This window comes from Pagrus major, chromosome 5 (assembly GCF_040436345.1).
Source record: "Pagrus major chromosome 5, Pma_NU_1.0".
NCBI classification, from domain to species: Eukaryota; Metazoa; Chordata; class Actinopteri; order Spariformes; family Sparidae; genus Pagrus; species Pagrus major.
The window spans coordinates 27,325,026-27,352,529 of record NC_133219.1 but is presented as its reverse complement, the minus strand read 5'-3'; the positions used below and the strand labels follow the sequence as shown (position 1 = coordinate 27,352,529).

The following is a 27,504-nucleotide window of genomic DNA, read 5'->3' as shown; positions in this document are numbered from 1 at the left end:
TGCAGTGTTCTTTACGAATTTATGTCTTTTGGACCATGCAAGGAAAGGGTCAACCCAGGCCTTTCCGTCCTTATGAAAGGGTTCAGCAGGGTATTCTCAGAGGGTCTCACATCGGCCCCGATAAAAAGCACTTTAAAGTTTGTGGGCAGCAATGTTCAAGTTCCCACCAGCAGCATCTTTCGCTTAGCTCCATGTTGCTGTTTACTTGTTCCTCCCAAGGGCAGATAGTGACTGAGCCAAAACAACAATTCCTCTTAACAGTAGTTAAGTAAGTAAGTTACTGGTGAAGAATCGTCAGCAAGCCATTGTGCCTGCCAAGTTTGCCAAAAGCAAACTTTATGCCAGCTACACGCAACAATTGCTACCCTTCCTTCATGTGTAGGCATTTTTTACATGCATGTGTTGACCCGGTCTACCATTGAAAGAACTATCTACCGTCACCAAATTCTGTACCTGAGCGGCAGGTGCGATTTCAGTCCCCACTGCCATTATGGCTGCTCAGCTCAAAAGTTCTGTGTGGTAGATTAAGGGGGATCTACCAGCAGAAATGCAATATAATCAAAATGATGGTTTCTTTAGTACACAGTCATCTGTAATTAAGAAATGTTGTGTTTTTATTCCCTCAGAGTGAGCCCTTTTATATGTAGCTGCAGATGAAGTGGGTCCTCCTCGACGGAGTCTACCATGTTGCGCCGCCATGTTTCTACAAAGCTCAAAATGGGCAAACCAAATGATAGCTCTAGAGAGGCCTTTTCACATTTTTCAAGTTTTTTGTGGCCACCAAAGGGGAGGGTGACGCCAGGGGTGGTATGTTAGTTGCAATCTGCCAAAAACACCACTCAATCCTACACAATTGTTGTTTAAGAGTATGAGAAAAGAACATGGGTGCTTTTTATGGTGCATTCTTTGGTTTGCCTTTATGGTAGTTTATTATTAATATTATAATAATATCATTATTATTATTACATACTGAACTAGTTGTAATTTGACAATATACACACAGCTCTTTCAGACATTTTGCCAGGGAGGAGAGTTAAGTTGTGACTCCAGTTCTGAGTCATAGTTCAGAGTACTTAATTTAAAATGTTCTTTTTTATTTGTATACTGTTATTTTTTCAGACTTGTGTTCATTGCAGATATGCTGTTCCTTCAAAGTCTGTGAATGTTGGCAAACCACTGTTTTAAATGCAAAGAATGGGATCAATGCTGTCAGTGTTTGCCTTAACTCCCAACATTAAAACCACTGTAGATAAGAACATTAGCCTCTGTAAGCCAGAGCTCCCTCTGCATTTGGCCTTTTTATCCTGAATCCTGTAATTCCAGTCCAGCTAAAAAAAATCCAGATCACTCCCTGAGTTGGCAGATGACAGACAGCCTTGGGGCCACTCAATTACAAACAAACAAATCATCAGCTCCAGCAAACAGCGTCCTACTGGATATCTCCTCCTGCCAGTCAGCTCCAACTCATGCTTCTTTATTCTGTGCGTGAGAGAGCGAGAAATCAATGTGTAATCATATTCACAATGTCTTTGGCAGGAGACATTGGGGGCAGACATGGAATTGAGATGACCCGCTCTGCGCAGACAGAAGCCAAATACATTTAAATCATTTTCTGTCTTTGTTTCGCCTCTTCCACACTGCCCTGATTCAAAATCTCTCTAGATTGCACTCGACAGAGGTGACTCATTTTCACTCAACTCGATTAGTGTCACAGAAGGAGCATTTGGCGCTGAAATAGTTTTTGCATAGTTTGATTGAGTGGATGTATATTGCTTGAGCTTTACGTCCATCAACAGTTGCTGCAGCGTGTCTCCACCTGTTAGTCATCTGCTGAGAAAAGCACTTCACTGTGCCCTCTCACAACAGAAAGAGTGTCAAAGCAATCCAAGATTACTGCTGTGATTTTCTTGATCTAAATGTTAAGCATTGTCTTTTATGGCAATTGCCTTTCCAAGGGCATCGTCGCCTCATGCTGTTCTCATTACTTACTATACCCAGAGCGCTAATGTGGCCAACTGCCCCCACATATTAGGAGCAGGGTGCACTGTGTGTCGCAGTCACATGCCAATGATGGCCAGGGACATCATGATAATGACTGACAATGTGTGCATTAAAGCCACATTTCATTCCACACATTCATCACAAAAAAATTAATCACAGTCAAATCATAAAGGGATCTACAGGATATCGACAAATTCAATACTGCAGACAGCCACAGTGGGAATGCAACCTTCCAGTTCCAGCTCCAGCAGTGGTATGGCAATATTTAATCTTAAACACTACAAAGAGCATTTATAATTCAGTAGTGGACATCACTGTATGAAGCATAGAGGTATCAAGATAGCACTAATAAGCCTGTTGATGGTAGCTGGACTTGTGCTTGATCTAGGCAACCTCAGTGATTCATCAGCTTCTGTCACCACAACTTAGCCCCATCTTTGGATTAAAATAAATACTGTTTACCAGATTCATAGTTGAACATGTTACAGCCGAAGAGTTAGCTACTGTACCATAGAAAACAGCTCTAGCAATTCCACTGATCACATCCATTAAGTATTCATCCCTTATTTCCATCCCTTTTAAATTGCAAGTGCCAGTGAAATGTGTGGAGACAGCAGCTCGCCCAGCTCAATTATTCAAAACACGCCAACTGTATTGTGGCTAAGTGAGGGCTTGAACATGATTATGCACATATATTTCCTTTGTACTGTGTGTCACCTACTTTCAATCATGATCAGCTTCTTTTTCTTCTTTTTTTTTGCACATATACATGCATGATTTTAACTGCAGCCGTTAAACAGTCAGGGAAAAGGCTACTAAGACCTCTTTAATTACACTGCTTCACAGATAATGTCTCCTAATATGTGCACATTAGCATATGAAATACGAGACATTGAAGATAATTAAGACAGGAGTAAAAGGTGAGGTAAAAATGTTTGTACAACAAAGACTAAACTTGGTAGGGATAAGGACGCTTTCAACTCAAAACAAGCTAGCATGCATATAAATAAATATATGCTGTTATTTACAGTACAAGTTATGTGGCATACAAATAACATATACTTTTGTTATTTTTTTATAATTAACAATGACGAGAGACAGAAATCAAAGGATGCTCTGTTATTTTTTGTACTGCTGGGTGTTGAACTGTAGTTATTTTTACTTCAGTATCAGAAATTACATTAACTCTGCTGTTGATATCCTCGCCACTGAGCTCACACACACGCACGCATGCACGCATGCACGCATGCACGCACGCACGCACACACACAAATGCACACACCCTTTGCCTTCATTTACAACTTAAACTACATATACAGGACTGGCATCAATCATTTTGCCAGTCCACTCACACTAACTCCTTTCTCCTACTAGTCAATATATTTCACTTTTCCAATTTCATCCAGCACTCCACCCATCTGCTCTCAGTCTTGTGGCACACGATAGGGGAAAAAAAATACATTTAAGGAAATAAATAGACCCTTCTGTCTCCCTCCATTTCACCATCACCTCAGGAGATAAGATGACAGAAACTGTTTTCTCATCTTCCAAGGTATGAAAATGAATGATGCTGGAGGATATGGAAGATTTGAAGGCAGGGGCCTACATGATGTTGCAGACTACTGGCTCGGTAAACTATATTCAGCTCTTTACCTGAGAAAACCTTATGAAAAGTAATATCTCAATAACACCAGACAGCAAACTACTGCTTCATTCTGTTGGTATTCAAATGTGAGGTTGGATTAAAGTATCATAGTGAGATTGTTTAAGTGCCTGTTTAGTGGTATGTTTCTGCATTGACATCATTAAAAAGGTAGTTTTAAGTGAATAGAGAGATACCAAATATTGCACAGCACCAAAATAAAGCTTGTCACAACAAAACTGAAAAAATGAATGGATGATGCATTCAAGTTCAACATGAGCAGAGAATATTAAAGGCTTGAAGTTTATTGATAAATGTGATACCTTCGTTCTTACCTTCCTCCCACCCCTGGGGACTTCCTGACTTCTTTTCGGTTCTCTCGTTCCTTTCCTCCCGCAGGTCCCCGGCAGCCACAATACTCCATGTGAACTCTGGGACCCCCTCCTGGTGCTGCTCACATGTTCTGCTATTGCCAGGACAGTGATGACCTGGTAAAATAAAAGTTGTTTACATGTGGAGGCGCCTCTTTGGCTGCTTCATTGCTAATATTTACAAAAGAATATCATACAAATTAATAACCAATAATAACTTTTACCATACATTTCACCGGGGGCTATCATACTGCAATTACTAAACAGCACTCAAACTAAGTGAATCCAGAGACACTTTTACTTTAGAATCTTATTAATCCAAATCCATTGGGAAAGAAAACTGAATGCACCAGCAAAATAATTGTATGAGTGCTCAAATAATACCAGGCAAATATGATTGGAAATATAAAACATAGCAAAACACCTTGTTCTGTCTGATTAGCCAATGAAACTTTTAATTACACGCACTGCCAGGGGAGAAGAGGTGTTCAATTAAATACATAATGTTGCTGCTGCACTATTTTTTTTGACTGGAAGTCCACCGTTCCAACAAAGGAAGTATTGCTTCTTTAATTAGTCTAAACAGACTTTGTAGTTTTCAAACTTTTTACATTATCTGTGACTTCTAAATACAACAGCTTACTCTATATTCCAGATTTGCCTACAACTTTAAAGGACCAGACAGAAAAGGTAACAGGTTCAGGGAGAAGAACCTTCTCCATTGGCCATTTTGCATTTAAGATTTGGCTTCTTTTGGTTACAAAGTAAGGTGTTACAGCTTTAACAGCAGCTACATACACTCTCGATGCATAGAACACACTTTCCACTGGAAGGAGTGGACGGGGTTACACAAATGCAGCGTTAATGTACAAATTGCTGCTGTCAAGAAAATGGCTGGTTGCAACAGGAGTTAAGGTATTATTGTGGTAATACCCTCCCTAAAAATTTGCTTGGAGAGAAAATTAAGGGTCAGCTTTCCTCCACTTATGCTCTCCGTATCTCTATCTTTGCCTCCATCTGTCCTTCTCTCCCTGTGGACACACCTCATGCAGACTCATCCCTGTGGCTTGGTAAATCACAGTTTTAGGGGGCTTGGTCACTTTCAAATGACTTCTCAAAAGGCTGCAGATGAGAGAGTGTTATATAATCATCTTTCTGTCTATCTGCCAGTTTCCTCCACAGGTTTGCTCTTCTACAATAACACAATAACCAGGCTGGGTTTAACAGTGAGTGGTGTACCCGCCAGGACTACATCAGCCTGTTCATACTAATATGTGTATAATCATCACATTAAAGCCATGAACACAGCCATGCAAACTTGTTTAATAATGGATTAAGCATATAACATAAGTTCTGGGCAGCAGAAAGGTCAGAGCAAAGCAATGCAATGTTTCTCAGAGCAGCACGACTACAACTAATCATGTTAGAGTTCACATATGAAACAATATGAAATACAAAAGAACAATAACCCTGACTAATTCCCGCTCACTGTTCTTATTTTGACTGCATTACATACGACATACGTGTAACGTGGAGAAAATTTGAAATGGCAGTATGACTCTATCCTTGATGTGACAGCATGGAATACATATCAAAATGGAAAGTAATACACACTAGCAGTGTCGTGTTCTACCAATGTGTCAACTGCATCCCATCAATATACAGGTTTCTGATGGCTAATGATACCAATAGTTTTATACTGAAGATACAGCACATACAGACAATATTTTTAAACGTTTCTTGTAAAACTTTTACTCTCTGTAAGTTGTAATAGTAACCTCATTATCAGACCAGACAACCATTTTGTATTCACTTCATCAGGTGACAGTAACAAGAAAATCAGACCTTTTTGAATCGCTGCAAAATATTAGAGATGTGGAGAGCAATTGGGAATCTGGAACCAGAGGGCCAGAGAAAAATCACAAAACAACACAACAAGAAAAATATTTCACCTATTAAATAAAAAATAAAATGATCTCTTGTTTCTATCATATTTACAGTGGACAAGAATAAAGGCAGATGTCATTATGTGAAACCAGTAGTTTTTGGCTCTATATTGTTCACATATATAAAGCCACAGCTACAGTCTAAGTAAGAATCACATTGTTCAAGGTTCTTGGAAAAGTTCCTATATTGTGCCTGCCTCTAAGAAATCAGAAGCTATTTCACGTATTGATTTTAGAGCAAGAGCACTCACATCTTCTGTTTGTAAAAGTTTTGTTTTTAAATTCTAGTTCAGCCCATAAAACCCTGATACCACACTTTTTACTGGAAAGCCTGCAATATCTCAGTTTTAACAGTGCTGTTGTTCTTCAGATAAAAGATTTTCTAATAAACCACACAAGTCTACAGAAGACATGGTCTGGGCTGGCCTTCTGTATGTAAGAGAAGTCAAACTTTCTAACTGAGCCAGTCACAGTAAGTGGACAGCGTGTTAACACTGCTGTCAATTTGAATTATCTGAAGAGTTTGATGTAAATGGTGACTTTTAATAGAAAAGCAAGGATTAAAAAAAACTGTAAATGGCAGAAAAACTGTACACCAGAAAGCCAACTTTACATAAACTTAAGTCAAGATACCCAATAGCAAATCTGTCACATGCATTCTACATAAAAAGTTATTCTGTATGTCACTTCAGTACTTCAGTACCGGTCAGTACTGGTGTGATGCCGACATAAAAATAAAGGCTGAATTCAAAGATGGCCATGGTCAAACCTATGGAATAGTCGTAATGACTACCAGGTACTCATAGGTCGAACTGTGAAGTTGTTGACAGGTGTGGCAGCTGGTGTGATCCAATAGCAAGAGGGTCTTTATTTTTTGTCTAACCATTATAAATACCAAACGCTGATTTCACCATGTGTTACCAGCTGTCTCTCTCAGTTGTTTTTATGAACGTGACAAGCCAATTTTGTACTTGTATGTGAATAATAAAGTTTGTGTTCAATTTAGTCTACTCTACTCTATTGCATTTTCAGCATCCCCACTGCATATATCGCTTCATTAACAAAGATCTTCATAATCCCCTTAAATATTTCACTCATAAGTATTTAACATATATTATGAGACTAAGAACACAGTTTGAACAAGTTATCAGTGAATGTAAATGCTGGACTGAGGAGCTTTACCTAATGAGGTGGCATCAAGGCTACATTAGGCCGCCCTTAAATTTCATGGCTGTCCACTCCAGGAGGCAGCTGCCTTCAGAGGAATCATAGCGGCAGTCGTTCCCAACCACTTAGTGCCAGTAAGAGTACTGTAATGGTTTCCATGCTTAAAATCCGTCTTTTGCCAAAAAAACATTGATTCCAGTAGCTCACCGCAACTGGGGACATTGAGGGCTGATGAGATGTGGAGAAATAGAGTAGTTCAAGGTTGCAGCGAAACCTCATTTCCGCTCTTTCAATAAATGTCTATGTAGCATCGGTCGAATGATGCACTGTGTTCAGTCACTGTAGATGGAGGATTTAAAGTTGCACTGAGCTGAGATCAGCTCAGCTCTTCTGACTCGTAAATAGAGGGATGCAAATAGACATATTTGCTTTAAATTCAAGAATGCATTGATTTCACCATTCACCAGGGGTTGATATGTTTGTTATTAGTAAATACTGAGATTCATACAGCTGTAAACATCTGTCTACTTATGTCAGTCTATCTTGTGAGAATCAACATATTGCATGGGTCATAGAGTCTTGTCTGTCATTTTGTAATCTGTGACAAAAATAGTACATTTTGTCTTACAGTGAGCATGTGCTTGAAACTAAATCTGTATGTGTGTGCATTTGAGAATATGTTCAAGAACTGGTCACATACATACATTTGCATATTTTACACACTCACAGAAACTCGCATAGACATAAGTTTCAGAGCTGTCTCCTCACATTTTTCCACACTTGGATATCATACCAATATTCATGCATGCAGAAACGCATTTGGCAGACTGACGAGCTAAGCACTTCTGTGTGCTGCCAAATGGGGATGAGAGATATGATTCAACTGTGGTGAGCAAGATGTGGATCTGTCATCCAGTTTCGCCCACCTTCTGTATGTGACGAGGAGCTGATGACTTGCCAAATGACCAGGGCTGCGGCTTTTACAGCCCATTCATTCACACTTACATCTTTCATTTTTTCTGAACCATAATATCTTCTGAATATGTAATCCTATCCTTATTTTGGCTTTATTAAGCATGGGTTAATTTAACTTTAGATCACACCATCGCACAATTTAATCAAAGTAACTTGAGGAGCTATTTAGAGAAATGGCAGGTACCGTAAAAAACATTTCCCACACAGCTTGAGTTTTCTCCCTTTTGTGTCTGCCAAAAGGTATCCTTGATTGCCCCGTAATGTTTTGGCAGAGCACTGTTAATCATATTATAAAGAGCGGGTCATGACAAACATTACCCCAGCTAAAAAGTTTGTTTTAATGTTTAATTTGTCCCCAAGCACAGAGTAATTAACGGAAACACTGTGTGAAATTGAGGTGCTCACTGTGAAACTGTAATATCTCAAGAGAGAAGTTTCTATTTAAAAAAAACAAACAATGAAAAAATCTGAAAATACAATTCTTAAATGTGAATGTACATTACTTCAACTCCTGTATGGCTACAATATGACTAAAAGTGGACGTGGAAATGTAAAAATGTGCACATATTCAGCTGTTATTCATACAGCATCACAAAAACAGCACTCCAGACCGTGACCCTTATCTTCAGGAAAGGCATGTTTGTCCCAATAAAAAGGTATAACACAAGTTTTATTTATGTAGTGCTTAAATACTAAAAACAGAATTTACTGTCTGTTACAGTACATGCCAGATGGAATGATGTATATTCAGTGGCTTTGACAGCCATTTGTTACACAAGAATTATTTTCAGAAAAGTCATAATAATGACTTTAAGAACTGAAGTGATTAATTCAAGCTGTTATAACAGGAAATAGATATATAGTCACTTGTTTGCAAAAATACTGGCACTGCCTTATGTCAACATAATGTAATGTCTTGACATATTTCAGCTCGTTCAATTTGAGTGAATTGAAACAGGCGCTCAATCAAAAGAGCTGCCATGTGCAGTCACAGGGAGATTATTTTTTCAAAGCGTTGACTTTCTTCCTTCTCTGATCAATTCCAATCTACACACCATTACTTTTATGTCATCTCATCTGAATATAATGCCATCAGTCCTGCAACCCAAAACATTACAAATGCTTCCAGAGAACAATATTGATTATATTCACATTGTCATTGTTTTTAATGAATCTCAAACCCTGTTTTTTTTGCCGGACAGGTCAATGGGCTCTCATCAGGGTTTGATGATGAAGGCAATCTTTGAATTCTTATACCCTGCAGATGGTGTTCAATGGTTGCAGTGATGCTCAGAATGAGATGGCATAAAGCCATAGAGAGGTTTCCAGATGCAAATCTACAGAGAACGTTTAAAGATTGTTAATATGTGAGCCTCAAAATAGCCAATTACTGCTTCCTGCATGTCGCTTCGTATTAAAGAAGAGAGAGGGTGATTATTCATTCAAAGCCGGAACCAACTGAATGGACCTCATGACCACCACGAAAATGAAACTGCCATGCAACAAGAAAAGAGAGAACAAAGGAACAGAGAGAACAACATAACAATAATGGCTTGTGACTTGTTTTTGGGCCTACATCTAAGATCAAGGTTAATATCGTTTCTAAAGAATCTGTGAGCAAAGCGATGTATACTGATGGATTATTCATATGTGCTTGTAACGTCAGCAGTTCCCATTGTAAACACAGTTGAGTTAATTAAAAGCGCAGCCTCCCATTTGAAAATGATGCTACTTTGATGCTATAGAGTAAGTTGGTCAGTCAGTACAAACACGGGCAGCAGTTCACTGTAAACTGAGCCTTTAAATAGTTTGGCCTGCAATAAATGTGTTCAGGGGCTCTAAAAGAAATGAATTCATTGTTCAAACACTGGTACATTTTAGTGCTGTTAGTAATTAAACAGAGCATTCCCACAGTGGATCTGACCATGTTAACACGACATGATGTGTGATTGGTTAATGAGCCTATCACGACACTACAACCCTGACCTCATTCATCAAACGGAGCAGAGATTGAGTGGTGTGTCGCAGTACACAGCCGAAGGTCATTGAGATGCAAGTCAACTGTGGCCATCTTAATTTTGTATATAAATGAACTAGTCAATTCGCAGTAGTGCACAACTATGTGATTACATGTTTCAAAGAATGAGATGCTGGCTTTTCACGGGAGTGCTTTTGACATCAAATAAATTACATCTAACGATGTATGTCCCTTTGTGAATCGAGTGTAAAAACTGAGCTGACATATTTCCCCATGAAACACTTTAACTGAGATGATGAATATGTTTATTTTCTGATTACAATGAGATTGTGTCTGGCTGCGCTTATTTATGTATCCATTATTCTTTTTATGGCCTAGGTATTCTGGGCAAATTCATTTCCCCTCAAGGGAACTGGGGCAGTCCTGTCAAATACACACAGATGAATAGATTGAGAGGCAAGTGATTTTTGACGAACAGCAGGTATGAGACGTATTGTAAAGAAATGATCCAAAACACTCCATATCTAAGACAGAATAGAAGTAGCTGTGGACACAAATTAGTAAGGCATTGCTTGTTTTTCTTTACCCGGTATGACTTGATATTAATCAGCTGTGCTCGCATTTTGTGAGGCAATTAAATTTGTTCTCTCTTCCCTGGTTTTAAGATTAAGGATTTGAATGTGCTCAGATGTAATTTATTTATTGACAGCGATCAAATAGAAGAGATAGCGACCCAGAAGTATTACGATAGATAAAGTGGTTCGCCCGTCGACATTTTATGGCTCAACCGAAAATGACAGTTTCCGTCTCAGATCAGAGGGGATCAAAGTCAGATGTCAGGCTTCCCATTCCGTGTGAACTCACTCCTTCACCTTATCCTTAGCATCCACTCTCCAAAACTACAAAGGCGGCATGCTGGCAGGGGGTCAAGAGAAATTCTTCATAGCAGACCCTCCAAGGCCTTGAAGATATTGAAGGAACTACTGACAAAACCTAAATCACAAAACACCCTTTTGCCTTACAGTATGTTCCAAATCATTAGAACACTTTGCCAGTTTCCCACTGTTCTAGTCAATAACAACTCTAAGTCATTAAAAGCAGCAGCAGTGAGTTCTTGTCAGAGAATCCTATTAATTTGGTCACTGAATTTCCATCCGAAACAGACGCTTCATTTGGTCCCACGATTTAGACTGTCTTAAAAATTGAACATTTAGAAAAGCATCTGTGGCATTAGAGGGGATTAATAGACCGCAATCAACTCCATGAAACTCAAACATTGGGCTGTTTTATTATAAAATGTTTCTTGCACAAGTTTATTTGCTGATTGTCTTGTTCACATCAACAACTGTGCATCTTCAAACCAGATTCAAGCCGAGCTAAGCAGATGTTTCCATTAATTTAATTTATTTTGTATTTGTCATCATTTAATTCATGAAACATTTAAAGCAGCTGTCAGACACAATTTCCAGTTTACTCCGGAGTGGGAAATTCAATGTGTGACACTAATGCTGTGATATTAACACCTAAGCGTTTGAAGAATCTATGTGAGAATTGGTGTTAAAGATTTGCTGTCTTTTCTATTATAGTAATTCAGTGGTGTTTCAATTTCTAATAGACTTGGGATGTGATATTAGACTACTGCGTCAGTGTCATACTGATGTCTCTTCCACACCCTGTATCTGAATATTGCACCACATTCAAAACAACCTAAAATTAAAACGTCCCACATTGTGCTCTTTTTTTTTTAGGCTGATGCTTTTATGCTGGGTGTCTACTAGAATACGTTCAAATGCTTCAATGTTCAAAAAACACATTTTTACCTCCAGGCATGAGCTGCAATCCCCCGCTGTGTTTCCACATCGGCCAGTGTTTTTGCAACCACAGTCACACTAGGGGAATGGCTGAGGGCATTGACTGTATACTTGTGACATTATAACCTTCTGTCACACTACAGGATTGGGTGCATTTCTCTATGGATAGGATTTTTTTATACTTTCAATGTATTTATATATCAACTAGACCTTAACCCGAATGAGAGAAATCTCACTTTCTACACGGGACCTGGGAATATGGAACTTTTTGGTTTATTTGTTTGTCGCTCAGGCTAACAAATGCTTGTGGGAGCTTAATTCAAACTATCCTCCACAGCATGAAAAGGCTGTGCAAACGGAACAATGTGCACACTACTAGGGGCTGTAAGGCCTGAATAATGTGACTCCAGGAGGATGCCATATTAAAGCACCTGCACCGCTGCTCTATCTTTTATACCCCCCCACCTTTGCAAATGTGTTTTATTTCACTGCTGTGTCTCATTACACAAGAACAGCACTACCAGCTGAGTGAGGCAGATGTTCTATTGTAGAGCACGGCAACTCCTCAAGTGGCTAGCATCCATCTGAGTGCCTCTGTTACAGCTGGCAGCCACAGCTGAACCAGGACAATCCATCTCGATGAGGAGAATAGGTCTAGAGTGAGAAAGATGGTGGATGGGAAGGGTTTTGCTAAACAGAATATGGCAACAGGCTGTCCTGTTGTTATTCCCCACTGTGAGAGCTTAGGTCAGAGGGCTCTGACATCGCCGACACACAGTCCCAAGAAAGTCATCTTACCAGCACATAAATGCAAATAAGGAAGCCCCTGTAGCCCCTGCAGCTAAAGGCTGCTAATAGAAGCAGGGAGGCAGGAGAGAAGGAGGCAGGAAGAGTATAGTGGGGGCAGGTGGTGGCGAGTGTCCAGTCAGTCTGTGTTGGCCGCAGTGGTTGGTAATAAATGCCAACAGACAGCAGATGCTGTAGGGAAAGCGGAGATCTATCACTGCAGCCTAAAGCCATGTTCACTATGCAATGTGTTGAGACCTGCCCTCTCCCAAACCTTTTTCTCAGCGTCCTCTGAAACGGTCCTACGCAACACAATTGAACACCACCTAACCTTTTAAAGCCCCTTCAAGAGTAAGAGGGAGCAGTAAGAAGGCTTTTAACATCTTGGCTTGTGAAACAAATATAGAAATACTGGAGAAGACAATATAATAGGATACATGAAAACATATTACATGTGTTCTTGTATGTTCAATCAACATTTTGGCAAACTCCACAACATTTGTGGTTAACACAATTTGTTTCAATGACCTGTGCCATTATTCATTTGGAGAATTGTTAGTCATCTGGCTTTCACCGCCCAGATGTGATCCTTCCCGCTCATCATCATGCTCGGCTCACTAATCACCACACAGAGAAAAAAAAACTTGTCTTCTGGTTTCCTAACATAGTAGATGAGAGGTCAGTGCTGTCATCGTATGAAATAATAAAAAATGCAGTCGGCTGTGGGCATGATAGACTGATTGATTCAAAAACGGTTGCCTGACTGACACCAATTACAGTCAGGTCCCCTGCAGGATGTCACACAGCCACAGGCAGCCAAAGCATGGTCCCCGGGTTTTGAAGTCAAGGGACTTTGAATCATCACTTACAGGAGGACCTGCCACCCTCCAAGAGGTTGGAAAAGGGGCAAAAAGATCACGCTGGAGCTGTCGCCACCGAGTGATGTGAATGGGCTTTGAGAGTCTGACGTGACAAGGGTGCACAAATGCTCCTCTGGGAATACTTATGCAGATGTGCCTACGCAGGGCTGTGATATTAGGCCTTGGTCTTCAGATCAGACTTGTTTTCCTTTTTAGTCATAGTTTGTCATACATCAAATGCACACACAATATGGTACTGGTGAATGGTGGAAATTGTAATCATTAATCACTAATACTTTGAAAATGTGTACACTGAGTGAAACAGACTAGTATTCTTTTAAAGCTAAAAAAAAGATTGGTTTTACTAACTGCAGTGAAGTCTTTGTGTTTGGATCTGTGACATATGGCTGCACCAGCAGCAGTCAATTCAGATTAGTGAACTGTGAGCAAATATCCAATATAATCACACCGCAGCCACCTACATGCGTACATCTGTTCTTAGCATAAATGTGGCTTTTAGACTTGCTGTTTTGTTAGCATTGTATATGATGCACATCAGGGGAGCGATCCTCAGTTATTGTCAAGGAATTCTTTTTTTTTGTGGAGCTGTTATCTGTTAACACACAAATGTGTTGTCTTATTCTTTAGTGGAAAAAAATCACCACCATCTCTGTTCTTCATTAAGTCTCTCCCACACAGTTAGCTGTCTTACTGATCAGTGATCAAAATAACTACTCAAAGTAGAGTACGGACATACTTGAAAAATTGAAAAAAAGACTTGAGTCATGAGTGAATTCAGAAATTAAAAAGAAAAAAAAACACTACTGAATTTTCTCTGATGTGGATGTGACTGCTGTGATTATTTCACCCACAGATGGTCTTCTCTGAGTTAAGGTAAAGAGGTGAACAGACGTCTGTATTTATTTGTGATAAAATGACAAATTATCTTCTTCTGATTAGATAAAAATGCCACATATACACCAGGACAATATTCACAGGTTGTATCTCACAAGTGTCAACAACATATTATGTTAAAATGATATTTATATTGTTTGCCTGTTGTCTCCTATATCATATTATGATGGAAAGTAATTAGCAAATGATGTGCATGTTCAAAATGTTATGCCTGTTATGCCAAAATGTAAATATAAAGAGTATCAACATGTTACAGTGTCCTCAAACTTTGATAAATCCAGTATATGCCCCAAGTCCCAGTTCTTATCCCAGCTGACCACAGATCAGGTGTGACCCCCCACATCTAGCTCTGTCCAATCATTTGAAGGCAATAAGATTAGAGATGTGGCCAAATCAGCCTGGTAATTTGTCTGTATATACTGTATATACACGTCAGTACATCAGTGCGATTTGAAAGCCATCCTCCTGCTTCAGCTTCTGCCATTATGCTGCTTTGAACAGTCATGTGGAGGCGGGCTGTGGTAGAATAACAGAGCACCATGCAGCAGACCTGGGATCAGCTGATCAACAGCCTCTCAACGTGATGTGCGTGAATTTATAAATAATATATGAATAAAAGTAGTACTGCAACACAGACACTTAAAGGATTGACCTGACGTTTCGTGATGTTTCGGAAATAATTACTGAGATCTGGACCTCAGTGACCTCATAGCTGTCTACACTTCCCTCATCTATCTACTGTATCTATCTATCTATCTATCTATCTATCTATCTATCTATCTATCTATCTATCTATTTGTAGTTGTAGAAGATTAATGTATTACCTCTCTCTACCTCTCATTTTATGTTTGGTCTAAAAGTGATTAAATATGCAGGATCTGTTCTTGTGTTTCTTGCAGCTTCAGGGAACTGAATGATTTTGTAACTTTAAAAAAAATTAACTCCTGAAAAATTGGTTTCTAATGCCTTGATTTGGTTAAAACATTCAAGAGGGAAGATGTAATGAACTTTCACTATTTGGAATTACTTTTTAACATTTTGGCCAAACTTTGTCACAATTTTAAATGCTTTTTTAAAAGGAATTTGTTTTTAATTAAACTTCTCATTATAGTTAAATTTATCGGAATCTAGTCAGGGAGAACTTCAAAAAACTTCTGCTTGACATTTGTGTGTCTTCTATTCAGTCTGTCTTCTTTTAAAATAATATGAATATCTTGACCCTGTTTTCCTTTTGCTTTCATTGCAATATGACTTAATACATTTTTCTTTATTTATTTTTCATAATGTTTAACAACTGAATAGCTCTATGAAAGAATCTCCAGTATGTCTTTCTTGTACTGCATAACAGTATTATTTTATTGACAGCAATAAATCAGCTGTCCAACAACTAGCATTGCTATACTGGATAATTTGATTGAAACGTATTTACTGTTCAATATACATTCTACACATATGTTGACTTTCAAGAGCAGGTGAATGTGGGCACATGTGTGTATAAAGAAAAGGAAAAGAGTAACATTGTACTTTTATGCTCATTATTTTATTACTGTAACCACTGAAACCAGCCCGGCTGTGCAGAAATTAATAATGAATAATTCTATAAACACTGTGGCAGTGTTAGTTATCAACGTCCTTGAGTGGGTCAAAGACAGGCCAATCAACCAACACCTAGCCACGTGACCACCTGACGTGCCAGAGGGCAGACGAGAAAGAGACATTTATGTGTGCTGATGGAGAGCTGATGCCACGTGTCACAGCCAATTGGGAGCAAAGGATCTTTTCGAGGACAGAGGCACCTTAGCCTGTCCATCTGTCTGAGGAGGGACGACAACATCCAACTCACCTGACGTGGGCAAGGAGTCGTTGGGAAAGCTCAGGTCATCCTCGGCTACCCAGGAAAAACTCCAGTACCCTCTAGGAATGTCAGAAGCAGTCCTGCCAACGGATGGTTCGCCTGCAAACACAGCAAATCCACATCTTACTTTGAGGAACATAAAACCATTATTAAAACAGAAAGGCATTCAATTACATAAAGACTACTCCATGCTGTGTTTGTTTGGGATGGCTGGTTGCTATTGATTTGGCGTCTGTGCTCAGGTCCCATTTAGTTGGTAGTCGAACTCACACATGGCTCCACTAGACTTATTAAAACCTGTACATGCTGTTCCACTGATGGTTAGAGATCCAGCTGTAATCCCTGTAGTTATAAAAAAAATATGTTGTGGTATTTCACCTCAAAATTTCATAAAATCATTAGCAACTTCAGCATTGCTATGTCAGCAACCCATCTACAGTATCGGTATGGCAGATTAATAGCTGTAAAACTTGACACAGTGTCACGGTGACACAGTGAACTTGACTCATGGTTTAAAAGAGAATCCAAGGGCCCATATGAATTGGTTATTGGATATCGATGGGCTGCATAATTACCTGAAAACAGGTCTGTCTGATTTTGTTTGACTCTGTCTTCACCTTCTAAACTCAGGCTAATTATCAAGAGATCGAACGAAAGTGGCTCACTGTAAAGTCGACACAACTTTCTCTTACACTTCTGCACCCTCACCTCCCCTCGCTGTCACCACACACACACACACACACACACACACACACACACACACACACACACACACACACAGACACACACATGCTATCTCTCTCACTTTGTCCTTAGTCCATGGATAATTAGTACACAGTCACAGTCCAATACACCACTGCCCAGGAAGGAGACTCCTGTATAAATCCTGCAGTCATTTCAAATGAGCCTTAAAGAGCAATTAATCGTAAACACTGCCTTTCATGGAGCTGAACAGAGAGCAGATTTGGTTTGGGCCAAACAGACACTCTCTATTCAGGGTTCATTCTTCCTTGGCATGATTTCCCACTGACACATACAGCAGATGACCTGAAGAGAGTTATCAAGGGCTCTCTCCATGAATCCATTTAAAAATGATGTCATGTAGACTAATGCTACACTTTAAACACTAATCATTGGCATACTGCATTTAGGAAATATAGTTTTGTAGTGTTATCATTTGAGGCCTTAAACTTTATTTTCTACTCTCTGCCGGAGTCTCTCAGTTGTGTTGACCACAGCAGAGCAGACTGACCACAGTCCACTGACCTTCCTGAGATATACAAATACACTAATCAAGCCTGTAGGCTAATAAAATGTTTACTCGCGCAATTGATACGACAATTCTATACCGGAAATGTTCACACATTAGTTGTTCTGCTGTGGTAGCAAATCAACAGCTGATCTCACCAGATTAGAAGAATGTAAGTGAGTTAAGTAGCCAGCAGTTCAGAGACACGTCTACCCTGTTTGAACACAATTTGAAATCCTTTAAACCTTTACAAAGAGATGGCTGCATGATTTAACAGACTGTGACATGAGATGACATCTCAACAATGACAGCTCATGTCTTTTTAAGCCGTAATGGATCAGCTAATAACAAAGTGACATGTTCACAAGAATGGAAGTGATATGAAGTGATTGTTTCCCCCTCTTTCAACAGGAACAAATAATGTGACATTAAAATTGCCATGTCTGTGCAGATGTATTATTGAAAAAGGACTTAACTGCAATAGTTTTATTTATCACAGCGTCAACAGAAAATAATCAATGATTGCAAAAATGTTAAATAATTAAATAAATCATTCATTTTAAATCATAAAAATAAAATACATTTTAAAAAATAAGGAGTTGCTGCCTGAGTGGACGTGTTTGCCTGGGCCTGAACTCTCAAAGGTGGACATGACGCTGTTGTTCCCTTAAAGCTGCTGTAAATCGCTTTAGCTAACTTCCTGTCCGTTTTGCAGGTAGCAATCCCCTCCCTCCTCTTCAGGTCACCACATGAACATGCAGCGGTAATCGCCAGACAAGGCAGCCTCTTTATGGAGCTCTCTGGTCTGATTTGATCAAGTGGGCAGAGCTACCAGAGAATGTATTTACTCTTTTATTGCATGAGGAGGTGCGAGGAGGAGAGACATGGTTTACGCATCCGTATTGAGCAGGTATTAAGTGAGGAAGAGTAGCGTGTGCTGATCCCCCTACTGGAGCCTCCAGGCAGTCATGAGTCATGCTATGTGGTGTCGAGGTGAAGTCTGAACAAGTGAGTTTTGAGTCTTAGCCTTAGCTTTCTGTTTTCTTTCTGTTTGATCTGAAGATGAATTATTCCTGTCTGTCACATACTACCTGTCACAATGGCATGCTGTTGTGACCCTGGTTGTGACCCTTCTTTTTCCCTCATTGATGGTGAGGTGAAAGGAGCAGACTGTGGCCTCGACAGAGGGCCTGCCTGGGTTGGGCTCAACAGCTGTTGCTACAGGAGAAACTGGCTGGCTGGTTGGATGTTGCATGAGCTGGCGGGCCGAAGTGCCGGAGAGCTGCTGGGGGAGCTGACTGGCCGACATAACGGCCATTGTGAGAGGTGGCTAGCTTTCTGATTGACTGACAGATGGGGGTGGACAAAGCTAGCTGGCTGAGTTTGCCGTTATAGGAGAGGCATTTCTGTCTGTCTGTGGGGCAGATTGGCAGTACATCCTGATATTTGATCATTTTGCCCTGAAGAGGACAGGAAGGCCTGAGACAAAGGATTTTATTAGAATTTAATCTATTAAGGAAAAAAAGAGGGTGTCATACATGAACAATAAGGAGACTGATGTAGCAGATTCTTGTTTCCACAGCTGAATCCAATTAATTCATCAAATCCCAGCTCATTTAGACGTGTTGTGACGATTTCATAAATCAGACATGGAGACGTTAATAGGTCTGTTGGGTGAGTGAATCTGAGCCGATTTGGAGAAACATTTATTACGTTAGGGCAGGTGCATCTTTAATTAAACTTTCTTCAGTGTGAAATCGAAAAAGATAACACGTCAGCACAACTTTACATAGTCTTTAAATAAGTTATTGGTTCAGATTTTACTCTTCGGTCTCTGCCGATGAAAATAATGTCATTCAAAGTGTATTCATGGAAAACATTGCCGTTGGCAACCCCGTCACCAACATAAGTGTGGCCATAACAAACACATACACTCATGTGCACACAGCCAGCACTCTGATTTCAACTCACCACTACAGAGGAGAGTTATCTCAGCTCAGTGAACAGTCTAATTCCGTCCCACCCACACTCTGAAATCCTTCAAATGCTTAGTGGATTAATCAATGAGGCTTGACTCAACCTGTCACTTAAAGATAGCTTCGCATGAACATACATCTCTCTCATTCTTGTACTTCCCCATTTATCTTTTTGACTCTCGATCATTCAAACGTCCATATCCACAGTTTTGTTTGTAGTGAGATTGAAGTGGATGGTTCCAGAGGCCTGCAGAATCATTCAAAATATGGGGCACTTAAACTCAAGAGGGACACACAGAACAGCTCACGAGGTAGGAGAGGAGCAAAGACTTTGAAGAGGACACTACTGTACATGATACATGTGCTTGTGGGTTTTGTTTTATGCAAATAAAACCAAATACACATGAAAAGGGCTGGTAGGTTTGACAGGTAGTGGATCTGTAGGTTGAAGACCTGGCATCTGGAGTGGTCTGCACTAGAATCACATGGATTCTGCAATGTTTGCACTCATGTTAAATAGACATGTCGAATGTATTGGTCACAGAAACTTTCCTTGCGCCCGTGAGCCTTGCAGGGGTGAGGAGATCAAGCTTAACAAAGACGCTTGGAAAATCAAGCGATTCCAGCTAATTAAAAGGGAAATGAGGAAGCCATCCGTTTACGCTGTTTGATTTTCATACTCCTTGGCCTTCTGCATCACAATTGTCCTCTTCTTTTTGCCCCTTAATTAAAGATTTACCTTGGGATACATACATTACTGCCTAAATAAATTGATTGCCTGTCAGGCCCAGTGACGCGTCATTAAATGCTCGTCTAAGTCTGCCAGCACCACATCAGGCAGCTGAGGCCTGGAATTGGCTGCTCTCTCTCTGCTACAAAAGGCTGCATCGATTTCCATCAGAGGAGCCCTCATGTCCACTAAGCACTCCGACTTTCATTAAGACCTTCGCAGAATTCCAGACACGTTGCTCTCCAAACCCAAAACACACGTGTATGTGTGTGTGTGTGCCCACAGTCACGCTTGTTTCCTGATAACACTTCTCACCGGAGACCTCTACCAACAGAGCTAAGGCAGTTACCACTTTGTAATTAAACAGTCTTTAAACAAGAGAGTATGGCAACTTTAAATAATTCATAAATGTCTCATCTGCATTAATAGAGGTGTCAAGTTTTCCGAAGGCTTAAGTCTCATTCTAAGTGACTAGCATCCAAGGTTGAAGAGGGTTAAATAGAGGAGGCAGATTTAGAGCGTTCATGTTAATATGCCACCTTCCGCTTGTTGTTAGCTTTAAGTGGGGGATAAGTTGCTTCTAAGAGGCTTTCTGCGTTTGTCATAAGATGTTGCTGCAGGATTTTTTTTATTTTTTTGCCATAAACCCTGTACCGTAAACAAGCAGGGATTTTGATACAACTGTAGGATGCAGCTTATTAAGTGAGTGCTGCCCGTGAAACCTGACTTAAGGCCTCCAGCGATGCAACCTCTTCTCTGCAGATGTTTCTGCAAACTCACTTCTCCCTCTTGGATAGCTGTCACTGAATTTTTAAAATTAGATGACCGCATTGTAACCTGCAGAGAGGCTGATGACATGGCTGATATAATAAGCAATGGGATTTTTTTTAACAAAAAGATTAGATTGAGAGTAATAGAGTACAGCACAGAGTAGTTTAATATTGTGAATGTTTGACTGAAAACAGGTCATAGTGACGTGAGAGAATTTTGCTCTAGATGTTTAACATGCAGCCTCTGTAAATGAGCTGCAAATACAATAAACAATGCAATGATGAAAAACAGATGATGAAATAGCTGCTATGCCAAACAACCCCTGAAAAACTATCATAGGAATGCCTTCCGACAGCCCTTATGAGACTCCCCTAGCAATGTATGTATGTTTGACATGTGTAACCACAATTCAGAGTAAGATCAAGCGCTGTTTTGTCTCTCGAGGCGTGCACCAAATGATTTTTATCAAAGAAATGGATCATAAGGCTTCAGTCTGAAACCATTATCCGGGGGAAGAAAGGGCTGCACAGCGACAGTGAAGATGTCAACTGGGCTTCATTGATGCTCATTACAGAAAATGATTTTGCTGTTGTACACTCATGCCCCTTTTTGCTTTGAGGATTTGCTCCCCTAGTTGTGCTCTCATACAAACAACTGCACCCTTAGCTGCGGATTATTCACAAATAATGCATCAAAATGGCTCATTCACAGATACAGAGGGGTATCTAAAGTTCTCCAGTCTCATTTGCTATGCTCTGTAAATTAGTTTGTGGCCACAGGGTGTCTGATTTAATGATGGAAACACTAATTTTATTAACTATGCAACATGCCCCACCCCCTTTTGATGCATATGTTTATTGTGTATGGCCCACTGTGTGCTCCCGCACTTCCTACAGCAGAAATGCAAGGTTTTGGCAAAAAATGAGTCTCCTCATATTAATTTAGGCTCTAGGACCACCGCAGAGGCACAACATTTCATACTGACAGCAAACTCAGAATTCTGTGTCATCATCACATAATGATTTTGAATTCTGCTGGAGCTCTTCTGTGCTGGTATAGACCAGATTGTGTGGAGCTGTATGTCAATGCTAGACTGCTGCTTTAACAAAACTTTACGACACAGGTTTTCAAGAAGGGAAGTGAGCCAAAGATGCCACATGAAGTGAAAAGACAGGTGCATGCTGGAGAATGATGAGGTGGCTAATGACCAATAGCTACTGCACAACAAAGCTCATGAAGGCAAATGAGGTACTTCAGCTACATCTGGAAGCCATGAATCAGTCAAATCTGAACACTCACACATATATGACTTCTCCTTGGTGATATGTACAAACTTGTCTCGGTCAGTCCCACTCTTTATTTGCACTATGTACTTGGGTGAGCAGGTAGGATCATCCAGGTGAAGTACACAAAGCTTTATGGCACTATGTCATGCAATGCCAACTATGTCTTTGAAACTAGATCATATTTTATGGTGGAAATGTTATGCTTTCCTTGCTTCCTGATGGACAGAAACTTTACATGTTGCTATGGTAACCGCTAACTGATGTTAACTGTAGCTGCTGTTAGCTAGCTAGCTCATGTGACATTAGATCTGGCAACATGGTTATTGAAACCTGGGATTTGTATTTATGACAGTGGTGTTGCTCTGAGGAACTTTGGGGGTGCCAAATTGCACAAAAAAACAAATCCTACATAATGTTGGAAATTGCTGCCTTTGTTAAACCAACAATCCAAAACCCAATTCTCTTTATTTATCTATCATAATCATTATCACTATCATAAGTGATAAAGAGAAGCAGCAAATCCTCACCTTTATGAAGCGGGAATCTATATATTCCCGCTTCTATTTAACATTTTTGCTTAAAAAGTGACTGAAAGTAATAATGGATTATTGAAATAGCTGGCCATTATTTTATTTCAATCACTAGTTGCAGCTCTATCCATTTTTTTATTTTTTTATTTTTCATACCATTTGTTGCCTGGATATTAAAAAAAAAAGCCAACTAATAATCCTTTTAAATAATGATTTAATTTTCTTTAAATAAATGCTAATGTGCAAGTCATCAATCTCATATTTATAATTCTAACTAATTAGTGTACCTAGCGCGTAGCATATTTAAATCCTAAATCCAGTTTTTTTTTGGATAAGGCATTAAATTGTACTCAAAGATACCAGCTACTTAAAATACATCAAGATCCAGGCATTATTCCCTTAGAAAATAACGAAAATTTCAAAAAAAGTGAGTGATCCAGCAGTCAAACCAACCAACCAAGGTAATAAATATAGTATAATAAAATAATGATACATTATAATAGTGACTGGGTGACTTCCTCTAACATACCTCCATTCCTCCACCACTGTGATAGCTCATGCTGTGTCTACTTACAATAAAGTTTACAATAGAATGAATAATAAACAAATGTTTGGGGGATTTTACTTCTCGATTTTGAGTTTAAGCTTCACAACATAAATCAGAGAGGTCGTCATTTCCCTCTTGACTTCAGTGTGTTTGACCGTGATGTTGGGTTGTTTGTTTTGTTACATCATCAAAGCACCAACCAAGCAAGATCTAAATGGGCCTTCCTCAATGACCGAGGCATTGATTAGTTTTGTAGCGCCTCTATTACCCAGGAGACAACTGACATTGTAGTGTGTGTGAGTATAATGAACCAGCTAGTTTGATATTTCATGCACATATGAATCATTCATCAAAGAGCAAGTTTCAAAGCCCACTCTATGCACAAAGAGGTGATACGCATAAAGGTGAAGCTACCCATGGATCGCACTAATCACGTGAAAAGAACACTATAAAGTTAAAATTACACACATTTACCTTTAGCTCGTGTCTCATGCATGCTAAGTGAAACTGAAGGACAATATAGTACTGCTCTGCTCTTGGCTTTAGCTATTACCTATGTAATGTTCCTCTTCCCTCACTACAGGGAGCAAGTCTCCCAGCAACCACATGTAGCACACACACACACACACATGCACACACACACGCACACGCTTTATCTTAGCCACAGCCACCAGTCAGCTGATTACAGTGCAGGCATTTGTTAGCTCCAAGAAACAGCATAAGGCAATATTATTAAAATATTGGATAAACATTTTCCTTAGAAGGAATACTTCTAAAGAATCTGTGAAATTATAATGAGTGAAAATGTCACACCCTCAATCATATTCCTTGGGTTCAAAGCTTGCAGTTACAACATACATCTATTACATAGTTTGCTCCAATCTCATCAGCTGTATAACTAGAACCAACTAATCATGAAACAGTTATATAACCTTTGTTTCCACCAAACATACAGTACTACTAATAACTTTTTATCAATAATAAATGTAGCGCCCTGCAAATTTGTTTACATGGGTTTATTACATTTATTTCAGTTGGTAAAGGTTCTAATGTGGGCCTAAACATTTATTGCTGCTGTTAATATTTGTATGGTTAATGTGGCGAATGATACCAAAATGCCCTATGTTTTGAAAGGCCTCTGAACGCCTCAGGTTTCTGTTATTTGGGTTCTCATTGTTTGGGCAGGTGTCAATCATTTTCTCTGTTATCGGGGATTAACCTGTCGTATTGTTAGAGGGGCGGGACTAGAGGGAAAAACGAGGGGAATGAGAGTGAAAGAGCTGCAGAGAGAAGCGGAAAGACGTCAAATCCGAGCAAACTTTCGAATAACTTTATGAAAAGTATCATTTATCAACCTGGAGTTTAGGCAAGTGTTTGCTTATTTTGTTTAGAGTGTAACCGAGTGTGTTTTAGAAGTGAGGGCTCGTTACTGGCGCAAGCTGAAGACCACGATGGGACTGTTGCTAGCGGTTAGCATCTCCAGCTGCTAATCAGGAGACGCCGCAGAGGAGGTTGGACATTGGACAGAGCCAGCCCTGGGCATAGGCTGTATAGGCTAATGCTAAGGGCGCCGTCATCCACGGGGGGCATCGCAAACGGGGAGAAAAAAAAAAAATACTATTTTTTACCAGTGCTATTACTACTATTATTTTGAAATATTATATAAGCCCACAGCAACATAACTTCATAGCAAAGCCTATTAAATAATGGAGAGGCCTTTTTTCTGGGTTCCTGGCTGGCTCGTTGCACTTTGCCTGCCCTCTGTGGGGGGGGGGGGTCGAGAGGCGAGTTGCCTGAATCTGACCGGACCGTGACCCAAAGACCAAGAGAGACATTTATTGATACTGTAAGTAAGTAAGTAAGTAAATTTTATTTATATAGCACTTTTCACAGATAAAAATCACAAAGTGCTTCACAATAAAATAAAATACAACAGTAAAAACATAAAAATACAATGAATAAAACAATTTAAGACATTACCCAAAAGCCTGCCTAAATAAAAAAGTTTGCAGCTGTTTCCTAAAAGAGTCCACAGATTCGGAGCATCTTAGAGAGAGAGGCAGGGCATTCCAAAGTTTGGGTGCCACTGCCTGATAGGACCGGTCACCTCTGGTCTTAAAGTGGGTGTGAGGGACCACCAACAATCTCTGACCTGACGACCTCATAGTACGGGCAGGTACATGAAGTTTAATCAGGTCAGAGATGTAAGGGGGTGCTTGACCATGAAGGGCTCTAAAAGTAAGCACCAACATTTTAAAATTGATTCTAAAATGTACTGGTAACCAATGCAGGGAAGCTAAAACAGGGGTTATGTGTGCTCTTTTGTGAGTGTGAGTTAAAAGCCGTGCAGCTGCATTCTGTACAGTCTGGAGACGGTTAAGCTCTTTCTTGTTTAGACAGGTAAAAAGGCTATTACAGTAGTCTAGACGAGAAGAAATAAAAGCATGAATAACCATCTCAAGTTCAGCTTTTGACACCATATCACTCAATTTTGCAATGTTCCTCAGGTGGAAAAAGCAGTTTCTGATTAATTGTCTGGAGTGCTGCTCTAGCGACATTGCAGAATCAAAAATGACTCCCAAGTTTCTGAGGCTTGACTGAACAGATGAGCCTAAAACATCACCAATGTACTGCCTGATCTGAGGGATTTTGTCATCCGGTGCAATAATCAATGTTTCTGTTTTATCAGAATTAAGCTGCAGGTAGTTGTCGTTTAACCATTTTTTGATGTTGGTCAGGCAGGCAGTTAAGGAAGACAGTTTATGGAGCTCAGTAGGTTTAAACTTACAATACAGCTGAATGTCATCAGCATAAAAATGGTATGATACATTGTTATAAGACCTGATTATTGTTCCTAGTGGGAGTATGTACAAGAGGACCCAGATAGCAAATGTTTTGGCTGTATTATGGCATTCATTTGGCATTTTTGGCTTCCTTTTGGCATTTAGAAAGCCTTTTGGGTTAACTGTGGTATGATTAAGGTTGTCCATAATAGATAAGGAGGCACCAACAATATATGGCTGAGTTATGGCATATGGCTGGTAAACCAAAAGACTGAGCAAAGAGCGGGATCAAGTATTAGGCATAATATGGCATGTTTATGGCAAACCAGAAGATTGTGTAAAGAGCGGGATCAAGTATTAGGCATAATATGGCATGTTTATGGCAAACCAGAAGATTGAGTAAAGAGCGGCAACATCTGATTCCATATATGGATGTGTTTTGGCATATTTCTGTAAAGCCAAAACACTGCACAAACAGCGGGAATTTCTACCCAGAAGAGAACCCCACTTCATTTTAAAAGCTGGATCAACAAAGGTATGTACATATTAAAATATTATAAATGTTTACTTAGTTAAGGTTAATTGTAAACACTGATCTGATTTTCTGTCATTGCCTCATCAAAATACCCAATAAGGTTGACGTTTTCCTTTAAGTTTGTTAAAGTAACTGTAACTGTAACTGTAGGCTAATTGTGTCTTGGCTAATAAACGAGCTAACTGGTAGCAAACTAGATTCTTGTAAAACAGGCAGACCCAGCCCATTCGATTAAATTACAATATCAATGTTATAACACAGAGAGAACTTAATAGGAAGGAATAGTAAAATAGCCTATAATTGATAGCTTCCTAACCTTTATGCAGATAGCTAGCATATCTAGCATTGCTCATTCATTTCTCCGCTCCGCTGCTGTTTAGCTCCGACTCCAAACTCTTTTCCACTGCATGCATCTTCGCTCCGTCTCTGGAGCCCAGAGCAGCTGGAGACCGGTGGTGAACTACAAGCTAACCTGATAACAACCGTGTAACCTGTATAAAGTCAGATTGATGTAAACAACGGGCGACTTTGCCTTTCTGAAGTCGAATTACTGTTCAACATTATGCCCGGCGGGTCATGGGAATAACGCCGCAGAATCGCCGTTTATGGTCGGAAAGTATCCGATCGTCTGAGAGGGGTCTGGCAGTGGCAAACATGCACTGTGAGGCCACCTGCACTGTGGGGGCGGAAGTTGAGCCATATTAGCCAGCTATTTGAATCGTCACCTATTTAAGACGCCATCACATGTATAATTTGTTTTAAAAGTAATCCTAAAAAGAGTAATCATAGT

The 27,504-nt window shown here is 39.8% G+C and overlaps 1 protein-coding gene across 1 annotated transcript in view; it reads right to left on the bottom strand.

Annotated features, from left to right (window-relative positions):
* Positions 1-27,504, bottom strand: part of LOC140995361 (ALK tyrosine kinase receptor-like) — a 354,190-nt gene that overhangs the window by 174,866 nt on the left and 151,820 nt on the right. The window contains 2 exon segments of the mRNA XM_073465334.1: positions 3,967-4,131; positions 16,296-16,406. Of these exon segments, the coding sequence (XP_073321435.1) occupies positions 3,967-4,131; positions 16,296-16,406 (276 nt within the window).